The following is a 10823-nucleotide window of genomic DNA, read 5'->3' as shown; positions in this document are numbered from 1 at the left end:
TTAAAGCTGCTGCGCACGCGCCGAAATACTCAACGGAATTGTTCTAGATATATGATTATTTAAGATAATTGAAGAGAGTAGAATAGAGAAAGTATTAAATCTAAAATGAAAAGTACAAAATACTACACAATCTTCTGAAACTTACAACACTTAAGTCTTAAGTTTTCTTTTTCTTTGGGTTAAAACTTATTTTAAAAAAAATGGGAAATTATTTAAGTTAAGTATTCTGGAAAATAGAAATTATCAATAGCAACTTAGAATTATTTTATTGCATAAATTCGCAGCTTCTATTGTTATCTGTCTTTTTTATAAATTCAATTCAAAATAAGTCAATTTAGTATCGAGTGTTTTCATTAGAGTTACATAAGTTTAAATCTTAATAAAACAAAGACATACATTTGTCACATAAGTTAAATTGGCTTTATTTAATAAAAATCGAAGGACTGATGTTTACTAATGACTTTTTTAATTGCGACAAAAACTTGTGGGCTATCCTCACTCCTAATGCGAAAAATTTTGTTTTTTTCGCCTAAAAATGGGTTTTACGGCTTTATGGCATTTCTCAAAAATATTTCTTTCCCTCTCTTTTCCTCAATTTACCTTTCTCTTTTCCATGTCTTAGTCAGAAATAAAGTCCATTGCCCATATTTGAGATCTTGGCTCATTCCCAATTATTAAATAGGAATCGATTCCAATTAAACAACAAAACATTCAAAGTCCTTTATTAGAGCGATTGCGTGTGTCAGTGTGTGAGTGTTTGAGTGTGTGTGTGTGCGTGTGGGCTTAGTAAGTATGATATATAAAATCATTTACATTTAATACATTTGTTACATTGGCATTGAAACTGGAAGCGATAAATTTGAATTAAAACATGACTTAAATAGCCCGAATCAATGGGCCATATACAAAGATATATATATATATATATATATATATATATATATATAAATGTATGCTTGTATATATATATATTTTTTTGAGGCAATGTTTTATATTTGTTACATTTTTATATATATATAAATTTTTTTGTTTTGTTTTTGTATTTAATTTATTTCAGCTGCCAAACAATGAATTCAGTACGTTCACAGAGAAACATATATATATATATATATATATATGTTATAGTTATATATCGCATATAGATAGAAAGAGAGACAAACAGAGAGAGAGAGAGTGAGAAATTGCAAGTGCATTTAAATGCAAAGTTTGGAATTGTTTGAGTTAAAGCTATTAGACAATGCATTTGCATATATATGCATATAAATATATATATATATATGTATATATATATATATATATATATATATATATATATGAAACCATACACACACATATACATATACAACATATATACTCTTAAGCTAAGTCTGAAACCAACTATTTTGCATGCGCGTTAAGCGGTTCGACAGAGGAAAGTGAATTGAAGAAGAGAACGTAAAATATTTATCCTTATAAATATATCTATATAAAGATATATATATATATATATATACATATATATATATATACATATATATATATATACATATAGTGCTATAGGCAGATAATGCGCATTGCGTTGGTTTTTCGATTACCATATAATAAAAACGTGACAACATTTCGTCAAGTCTGCAATATTCGTTGGCTCTAGTTACAATATGTTAATTTCTTCAATATATCATTATTATATTAGTGAATGTATATAAGTAGGCATAAATTGTTTGTTTATATTTGTTTTTGTTAATCGTTATTTTCTAAAGCTTTTTTGTTGTTGTCGCACAGATTTGTGTTTCGTTCGACTTGTTAACATTTGCGTTTCGAATTATACATAAGTTCGTATAGTTTACATATATATATTTATTTTAACATTTAAGTATATATATATATGTATATAGATGTTATTCAGTTTTTCTCTTGTATATATGTATATAAAGTTTAAAGCTTCTTGTATGAAATGCCGCACAGCGCATTCGTTTTACGTTCGTTTCTTCTGTTAACTTAATCATCTTATGCAGCGCAATACACAACATGAACGCGACGGGAAAATATACAATAAAAAGATGTAAATAAACTAAATTGTTTTTGCACTTGCCTGTGCCATCCACACATCCTTACACACTATACATAATCGAATATATATATTTAGATATATATATATATTGCAGCATACAATTAGTTAAAAAATAAACGATTTTTTGTTTTGTAATTTTATAGAACATCTCAATGTTGCACACGGAATCATTTGATTTGTTCTGTTTTGTTGGCACTAATGTTTCGAGCGACGCAATGAAAGTAATTTAAAATTTCCTTTAAAAATAATAGATTTTTTTTTTTCCTTTTTTTGTATATTTGAACTAAGTGCAACAAATATAGCTGGCATCGTCGACATCCTCATCTTCGTATTGTTGCTCTAACTGCAGTTGTAATTGTAATTGGAAATTGCATCCATATTTGTCGCTACAGGTGTTTCAGAAATGGCCGCCGTTGGTGTGCTCGCTTTGGGTGCAAAGTAAACCTCATAGTTGTAATATCAAAGCTCGTCGCTCGCAACTGGGTGCTCCTGCACGTACTCCTTGGGAAAATAGCCAACCTGCACGCGAATGCATTCAAATACATTAATATATATGTCTATATAGATATGTATATGTATGCCGTACCGTATCACCAATTTTGCCACGCCACCAGCCTTTGCTGTCGCCATCCTTGCCAATTACAAGCACCTGGCAATCAGTTCGCAGCTGCAGCTGATTGCTGCCGGCCTTTGGATCGAAGTCGTACAGCGCTGTGGCAATCACCTCGCGGAAGGGCCATTGCAGCGACTGATTGAGCCTGTGAAGAAAACGCACAAGTGAATGTGATGGTAATAGACATTTCATATTTTCGCTTCAAGTCACACGAACCCGGCAAAATTTTCACCCAGGTCATTGCGCTCATAGTAGGAGACCAGCTCGACGATGGTCTTGAAGTGACGACGCGATGATAAGCAATAAAGCATGGACTCGCCGTCGTTTTCCTGGTTAATTTTCATGTGCTTAATCACATGATCATCGGTTCTGCACAGAAAGAGAGATAGAAAGCGAGAGAGAAAGAGAGAGAGAGACAGATAAGTAATGTGCTTATATTTGAAACAAATTTAGTTTGCACTCACTTCAGGCTGAGCGCATACATTGTCTCGTGCGGCGAGGAGGCGCCCTGGGGCCGCACGCGCAGCAGATAGGTGCCAATGCGGCGATTCTCCAAGCGATTGGCAGCCGTCTCGCGATCCATGTTGCCCACAAACCAATTGAATTCCGACAATTGGCGGTCGCAGACGGGCGGCGGTATGCTGACCGGATTCTGCTTGCAGCGACCCGTCGATGAGATGCAGCCCCTGTGCACACTTATCTGGCAGACCTTGCAGCGATAGCCCTGGTGTATGCGGCCCTTCAGGAATTTCGAGCAGTGCCGGCACGTCGTGGGCGCATCGAAGGTGTAAATTTCCATTTTATGGTCCGTATTGCGGCAGCCAGGCGGATCGAGGCTTTCCCTAAGTGAAGCAAGCAAATAATGTAAAATAAATGTGTGCGCACTGGGGGCTTCACTGTACTTACATGGCTTCAGTGAGCGCCTTGCGCCACTTGTCCCGCTCATGCTCCGACTTCAAGTAGAGCGTAAAGGCGGTCTTGGCCGATTTACGGGCTAGCAGCAATTGATATTTGAAGCGCGTATCCCGGCCGAGCGTGCGACGCGAATGGCTCTGCTCGACGCGATAGTCGGCGAGATTGTGCGAGTCCCGATATGTGTACTGCATGTCGCCGGTCTTAATGTGCAGCGGCTTGACCAGGATGAGAATTTTGTCGAACACAAAAGCGTAGCGCATTTTGGTCTTCTGATCCTCGTGCGCCTTGATATGCAGATCGCCGTCGAGCAGCAGGCGGCCATATTGCAGCAGATCGTTGCCGTTTTGCGGCAAGTTCAAGTCGAATATGCTGTCCTTGACCTTCTGTATGATGACCAGATGGTCAGAGTCGCGCTTCACCTCATTAATGTACTGCGAGACATCGATCATGGCGTCCTTGGCGCGCTCCAACGAACGGTAGTCCTCGTGCAACGGCGATGTCTCCTTCACCAGCTTGTCCAGCAGCAGATGATACTTCAATATGCGCTGCATCGGCACCGACAGTATGTCCCGCAGCTGCAGTTTGCCAACGTTGTATTCGCGTTCGCATTTCTGCACCAGTTGGTCAATTATTTGGTTTTTCTTGCACACATCGGCTAGGTAATCTATGGCGTTCAACAGGCACGAGCAGTACTCGCCGTAGATGAGGAAGGGCTCGCGGAACTCAAGGAACACTTGGCCCATCTTGTGCTTTGTGTTGGGCACCAGCGATTCGCGCAGCTTCTCCAGAAACTTGGTGTGAATATCAGCCAGTTCCTAAAGAGGAAGAAAACAAATATGTTAGATAAGCAGCTCTCCGTATGGAAGCCTCTTCCAGTCTGCCAATGCTCACCCGTATGCGGGGAAAGATGAGACGCAGTTCATCTTGATTGAGATGTCGCTCCAGCGGTAGCATGAATTTGGCTTTGAGTGCATTGAGCACATCCAGATAGTTGGATTCGGTGTCGATGAGTTCGCGTATGACATAGTCTCGCTGCTCAAAGCTGGTCGCCGACGTGGTCTACAGGAACGGGAAGAGATGCAAACATTTAGCTTATCTGAGCTGAGTTTAGGCAGCAGCGGCAGCCTTGTCATAGAGTCATGCAACTAAGCATAGCTAAACAATGTTCTTTTGGCAGGCTTTGTATGCAGATAATGTACAAACTTAAATCAAATTACTACCTGGCCTCTACTCGTTCTGTGCAGTGCGCACAAATCTTGATAGACCTCCTCTTCTTTCGTGTTGATGTGATCATAAGCGGTTCCATTGCATGCAATATTGTCGGTGGGACTACATAAATAAATGAAGAACGAAAGAATAAAAATAATAAGGAATTCAACGCAAAAATGAATCATGATGGAAAATTATTTATAAAAATTAAATTAAAATGCGCGCTCAAGAATTCATTCATTAATCGCATACAAAAATCGATATCGATAGCTCGATACGTAGCGATTGTACCCCTACCAACTGAGCACAACAGCAGCCTAACATAGCAGCCATATGAATAACATTAAAATGATAACTTAACAGAACCAGGGAGGGCGGACAGCAGCAGCTCAACAGCAACAGCAACAGCAGCAGCCGAGCATCCAATTGACTTTTTTTTTTTGTGTTCATTAATTTGGCTGTGCACGTGCGTTGAAAGCATTTTCAACTGCAAGACTTCGCAATGGAGCACCATACATATGCGAAAAGTGGCTCTAAGAAGTGTGAGTAAGACAGCTGCATGTGCACTTTGGGCTAATATTCTGATATATATGGTATATTACATGCGACTTAGGGTCTGTGGAGGAGAAGCGTCTGCTAGTGACAAAACGCATCGAAGCTGAGGATTTGTTCTCCAAATATTCGTCGAAGCAGGCGGAGCCATGGAAGTAAGTGCGCTCATCAAATATGTGTGTACACGCCGACATAGGCATGTATACGATTCTGTTTGTATGTATGTCATTATTGGTGCATTGCAGAAAGTTCAAGGACATGGCCAAAATAGGCGACTACAGCGAGCGCGCGCTGCGCAAGCAGTGGCTCAACATGGTGCAGCGGTATCGCATACAGAAATCGAATATGCAGGTGACGCCGCTCAACAAGCAGTGCATCGATGTGCTCAATGAGGAATGGGAGTTCTTTGGCGAGATACATGCATATATGAATCAGAAGACCACCGACCTGCACTCCTATGCCCTCAAGGAGCCCAATGTGCAGGAGCAATCACTGTCGCCGTCGCAGTCGCCCAACAATTTGGCCATACGCGGCGTTGTCAATGATCACAACTTTGGTTCATTGATAGCCAAACAATTTCAAAGGGAATTCCGGTTGGAGCCGGTGGCTGTGGAGCAAGCTGCACCGCATGCGCAGCAGGATGAGCTGGCCATGAGCTCCGCTGACCAGCGCTACACTCGCTTTAATGCGGAAACTGGTGGGGATTCGCCCCTGGATCTATTCACTGATTCGGACTCGGAGGAGAGCTCACAGCCATCGGATCCGGTAGCCGTTGAGGTATCCGATCTATCTGAAGTGGAGTCCCTTCTGGCCTCGCCCTTGCCCGCCAAGTCAGCGTCCGATATATGCGAGACAAACACGGGGGACACGGGGGGCGAACAGCTGCCCGCCAGCTTTGAGACAGCATCGGGCTCAATACCGCTGGACGATCAGCAGCAGGCAGCCAAATCAGCCAGCTGGTCGGGATCAGCATCGCTGATCGAACAGCAACCAGCAGCCAACAGGCCGACGGCCCACAGAAAGCGCAAGGCCCTCAGCGAAAAGGATAAATATTATAGACATCGTCGCCGCTACGAGCATCGCATGGAGCGACGTCTGGGCGGGCTGTGCAAAGTTGCTGGACAGCTATTGGAGCAGCTGGTGCCCGGCGTCAGTGTGACGCCGCTGCTCACAAATATCTACAATAGCGTCGACGACTACAACTGCAATAGCAGCTGTGACGACGACGACGGCGACGGCGAGGAGTCCAATGATGATGTGCCTCAGCAGTGAGCGGAGAAGCTCGAAAACATCATGTTCCTCTATATAAGAATCATATATTGCTTTATTTACACACACACACATACACACACACAGGCGCACACACACGGACAGGTAAAAAGGAAAAGCATGAACTGTATTTAAAGAAAAGACTTGACAAAGCATGAAACGCTAGTTCGAAACAGGATCTCGCTAGGATCAGCAAGGATTATTGTAGATACTCGCTTATGGCTAACACACACACACATGGAAAAGATGATATAGATATATATATATATATATATATATGGATAGATACTTATGTAAATATAGGCAACGGATTGCGCGAAGACGGAAGGACAGAAGCAAAGATTTGTGTATTAAGACTTTCCGGGACTGTTCTAAAAGACCTACTCAAATTGGTTTAGATAGCTGATATATATAGCATATAAAGATGAAATTTGATTGTTTATTCTTAGAGTGTAACTATTATTTATAGTTATGTGCATTCTTCAATATAACTTTATGCTCAGAGTGGAGATTTCGTTTTTGGTTTTACTTGTTTCGGCGAGCCATAAATCAATGCCTATCGTACAACTATCTATGTCATACATACGGATAGATCGGTTTGATTTGGCCTGGGTTACGGAACTCAATTTGGATTTGGAGATTAGCTGAAATGCCAGATAGCACTGCGAGAGAGATAACGCGCCTCGGCAGAGCTGGCAAACAGAAAACCCAAATAATGTCGATCGATATCATGAGCGGCCGTGAGTCAGTGGGCCGTGTCTGGCATAGAGTATACCCAAGCCATACACTTGCGAATTTTCCCGCTTTGGTTGACAACCGATTTGATTATAAGCAAAAGAAAAAGAACAGCAACAGAAACAAAAACAGAAACAAAAACAAATATATAAATAAATGGTATGCCGTTTCCGTTGTCAGTTTTGTTCAATTGGAATTGCATTTTATGGTATGTGGGGTACGAATAGTGGTGGAGGTCTGTTCAGAGAGTGGGGCTGGGAGCGGGAGCGGGCAAGCAGATAACGAAACGGAAAACAGAAAGCAAACAGAAAAGTATGCACACACATAATCCGACACATGTATATATATATATAGATAGATAGACAGAGAGAGAGAGAGAGGGAGATAGCGAGCGAGAGGGAGGGAGAGAGAGAGAGAGAGAGAGACGCATGGGTTGCATTGTTGGTGCAGGTGGATCTATAGCTATGTATGAGTGAGGTGTGATTGGTAGCTAATGATGAGGAGCTGTGAATGCTGTGAAGCCGTTAGCCAGTGGCAAGTGGTGTGTGTTGGGTGGTGATGATGATTGGGTGATAGCTGTTAGGTGGTGTTACACATGGTTGGTTATACAGCGAAACGAGTATGTGGAGCACACCTCTGGTTTGACCTTGGACTGGAACGTTACGTAGCAGAGATCCTCATAGACCTTCTCGTCGTCCTCGCTGTAGATATCATTGATGTAGGCGTACTCGTGCTCCGTCGACATCATCATGGAGGATCGATAGTTGTAAACGGCGGCGGCGGCTCGCTGCAGGCGCTGGCTTTCGCTGACAAACAGCGACGACGATGAGGAGCTGTTCGACGCGTGATGCTGCTTCTCGAAGAAGGAGTTCTTTCCACATCCTGTGGCTGTCGATGCCAGGGCGGCAGCGGCTGCTGCTGTTGCGGCTGCTGACTGTGCTGCTGCTGCCGCTGCTGCAGCTGCAGCCGCAGCTGAGGTGCTCGCCTTGGGCGCATCTAGCTGCGGCGTGGGCGTGACACAGTCGAAGCTGCCGCTGCTACCCACGGTCAGATTGAGATCAAAGGAGAGCGCGCGCAGCTGCTCCTGGACGGATTGATTGACATCGACGCTGACGGCATCAGTGTCGATCGTTGAATCACACATATTGGACAGCGAGTCCTCGATATAATCATCAATGTCCTCGGTGCCATTCTCAATTGTTATATCGCTGTTCTCATCCTCCACTGAGAGCGAGCCGCTGTGCGACGTTCGCTCGTAGTACTCCGAGGATGATGAGCCGGTGGCATCGATGCTGCCAGTTGTCTTCAACTCATTGCTGCCGGCAGAGGGCGTGATGGGGTGCGGGGGCATACAGAGGCAAGCACACATACACGCACACACACGCACGCACGCACACAGAGGAGAGAGCGGACGTACAGCCAAAGCATGGGAGTTAGGCGAGATATTTTTTTTGTTTTTTTTTTTTTTTTTTGGGGCGACAAAAAGACAATGTATTAGAGGGAGAAAGAGATGGAGCAGACAGCCGGAAAAAGAAAACGAAAACAGGGGGAAAAGAGACAGAGAGACAGAGAGAGAGAGAGAGAGAGAGAGAGTGTTAGATAAAGCTGGGGCATGGATATTTGTTGGTTTTGTTACTGTTGATGTTGATGTTGATGTTATTGTTGTTGTTGCTGATAAGCAGTCAGACAAGAGCTTAAGCGGGTCTCGGGTCAATGGTGTGGCCATCGGGACATGGTCGGTTACGCGAGCGCATAATGAAATCCGAATAAACATCGCAGACAGGAAATGCAAGAAGAACGAACATTTCAAATGCAGCGCCAGCAGCCACAGCCTCAAGAGCTTGGCTAAGAGCTGAGGTGGGTTGTGTTGTGACGGGGAGAGACTGGGCGGGGCGGGGCGGGGTGGTTATTGGGGGTGCAGAGCACGCACTAAAGATAACACACGGCGTACAAACAGAATATCGATTCAACACTTACGTGGAATGCAGATCCTTGTATATGGCCTCATCCGAATGGGAGCGTTCGCTGGGCGACAGCTGCAAGTTGAAGCCGCTGCAAGCAATGCAAATAACAAAATGAATTGGGCAATCGTTGAGAGATTAAGATGTGGCTAAGATAGGCTCGGCGGGCACTTACAGCAGCTCCGGATGCAGTTGCTGCACCTTGCGGCATTGCGACAGCTTGGAGAGCGTGATGAGCACGCGATGGAAATTGGTTAGGTCGTAGAGCATTGTGGGCTCGAAGAGATCCGCCTCGCGTATATTGAAATGATTGTGACACACATCCAGGAAGAGCTTGATGTTCTTGCAGCACAGAAACTGAAATCAAATCTCATCTTAGTTTTGGTTACATTTTAACGTAACGTTACGGCTCACCTGGGCCATTTGTGGCTTGCGATTGAACTCGCGCGCGTCCATGCTGCTGGGATCCAGGTGTATGACCAGGTTGCAGAGAAGCACGCCATCGCGCAGCGTCATGGCCAGAATGCGTATCTCGGCGTCGGGCAGGGCGGCCTTATGGTCGACTGGTATCACCTTGCAGCGGACCAGCCAGGCAACGCATTCGCGCCACAAATCACCATTAACAGCCGCTGCCGCTGCTGCTGCTGCGGCGGCGGCGGCGGCCGAGGCTGACGAGGCCGAGGTTAGCGTAGCTGCAGCTGCAGCACTGCTGCCAAAATTGTTGGAGGCCATTTGTTAGCACTCGCTCGTTTAGCTGAGCCTGGGCCAGTGCCTGGGGTCTTGGGCGTGTGTGTGTGCGGGCAGCTTTTGCTGTTGTTGTGGCTTTTTGCGTTTTCCTTTTGCTGCTTTCTTGATAATGGCTGGGCGGATTGGGTAACGGTGGCGGGGCGTCGTTCGGGGCGTGAGGCGCGCGCATAAATTTTTCTATTTATTTATTTTTTTGTATTATTTTTTCGATTCCGTTTAATGAAAACAATTGAAACTCATCAGTTGGCCGTTGCGCGTTGCCGTCAACAGATACACAGCGACAACAACAACAACAAGAGCGAAAACAACATTAAGGGCACCGACAGCAACGGCGACAGCGACTGCGACGGTAACGGGAAATCGTACTAGAAACAATTATTTGTGGCGAACGCCAGCGGTCGGACGCTCGTTTAATTTCTTCTCTATATATTCAATTGATATTTGCTATTCCACACTTAATAGATTGCACGGAGGCGCTTACACGCACGCACACACACACACACACAGACACGCTCACCCACACATGCAAGCGCAGCACAGCTGAAGGGATGCGAACACGACTGTTAAGCATCGCTTAGCGTTTGCTATTATCGATACATTGACATAATAATTTCTGTTACGCTTACCGTGGCCTGAAATAAACTCTTTTAGCAAAATGTCTCATCTTGAAAAATTAAATATTTTATAAGGTTTCATATTACGTAAAACTTATTCGTTCAATGATTAGTTTGTGAAACTGTTAACCTGCACATAAGCTGTTAAACTCATAATA

The 10823-nt window shown here is 44.0% G+C and overlaps 2 protein-coding genes across 2 annotated transcripts; one reads left to right on the top strand and one right to left on the bottom strand.

Annotated features, from left to right (window-relative positions):
- Positions 1-1776: 1776 nt before the first annotated feature.
- On the bottom strand, positions 1777-10581 carry LOC111593035 (protein vav). The gene is given in 12 exon segments (XM_023305601.2): positions 1777-2569; positions 2637-2808; positions 2880-3032; positions 3128-3505; positions 3570-4393; positions 4470-4637; positions 4799-4907; positions 7976-8193; positions 8260-8659; positions 9315-9395; positions 9480-9661; positions 9719-10581. Coding segments are annotated over 12 exon segments (3063 nt in total). The 5' UTR covers positions 10037-10581; the 3' UTR covers positions 1777-2509.
- On the top strand, positions 5185-7119 carry LOC111593034. Its single transcript, XM_023305600.2, has 3 exons — positions 5185-5329; positions 5401-5494; positions 5585-7119. The coding sequence occupies exons 1-3, from the start codon at positions 5290-5292 to the stop codon at positions 6609-6611; spliced, it is 1161 nt and encodes a 386-aa protein (XP_023161368.1). The 5' UTR covers positions 5185-5289; the 3' UTR covers positions 6612-7119.
- Positions 10582-10823: the final 242 nt, after the last annotated feature.

The sequence above is a fragment of the Drosophila hydei genome, unplaced genomic scaffold, assembly GCF_003285905.1.
Source record: "Drosophila hydei strain 15085-1641.00,03,60 unplaced genomic scaffold, DhydRS2 tig00000361-arrow-arrow-pilon, whole genome shotgun sequence".
Classification (NCBI taxonomy): domain Eukaryota; kingdom Metazoa; phylum Arthropoda; class Insecta; order Diptera; family Drosophilidae; genus Drosophila; species Drosophila hydei.
The sequence above is the reverse complement of the archived record's forward strand: the minus strand, read 5'-3'. Positions and strand labels throughout refer to the sequence as shown.

What these genes read in the sequence shown, in the direction of transcription:
- LOC111593034 (XM_023305600.2), top strand. Translation starts at nt 5,290, where the DNA reads ATGGAGCACCATACATATGCGAAAAGTGGCTCTAAGAAGT. An exon ending in GAAAAGTGGCTCTAAGAAGT is followed by an intron (nt 5,330 to 5,400) that starts GTGAGTAAGACA and finishes CATGCGACTTAG; the next exon opens with GGTCTGTGGAGGAGAAGCGT. An exon ending in AAGCAGGCGGAGCCATGGAA is followed by an intron (nt 5,495 to 5,584) that starts GTAAGTGCGCTC and finishes GGTGCATTGCAG; the next exon opens with AAAGTTCAAGGACATGGCCA.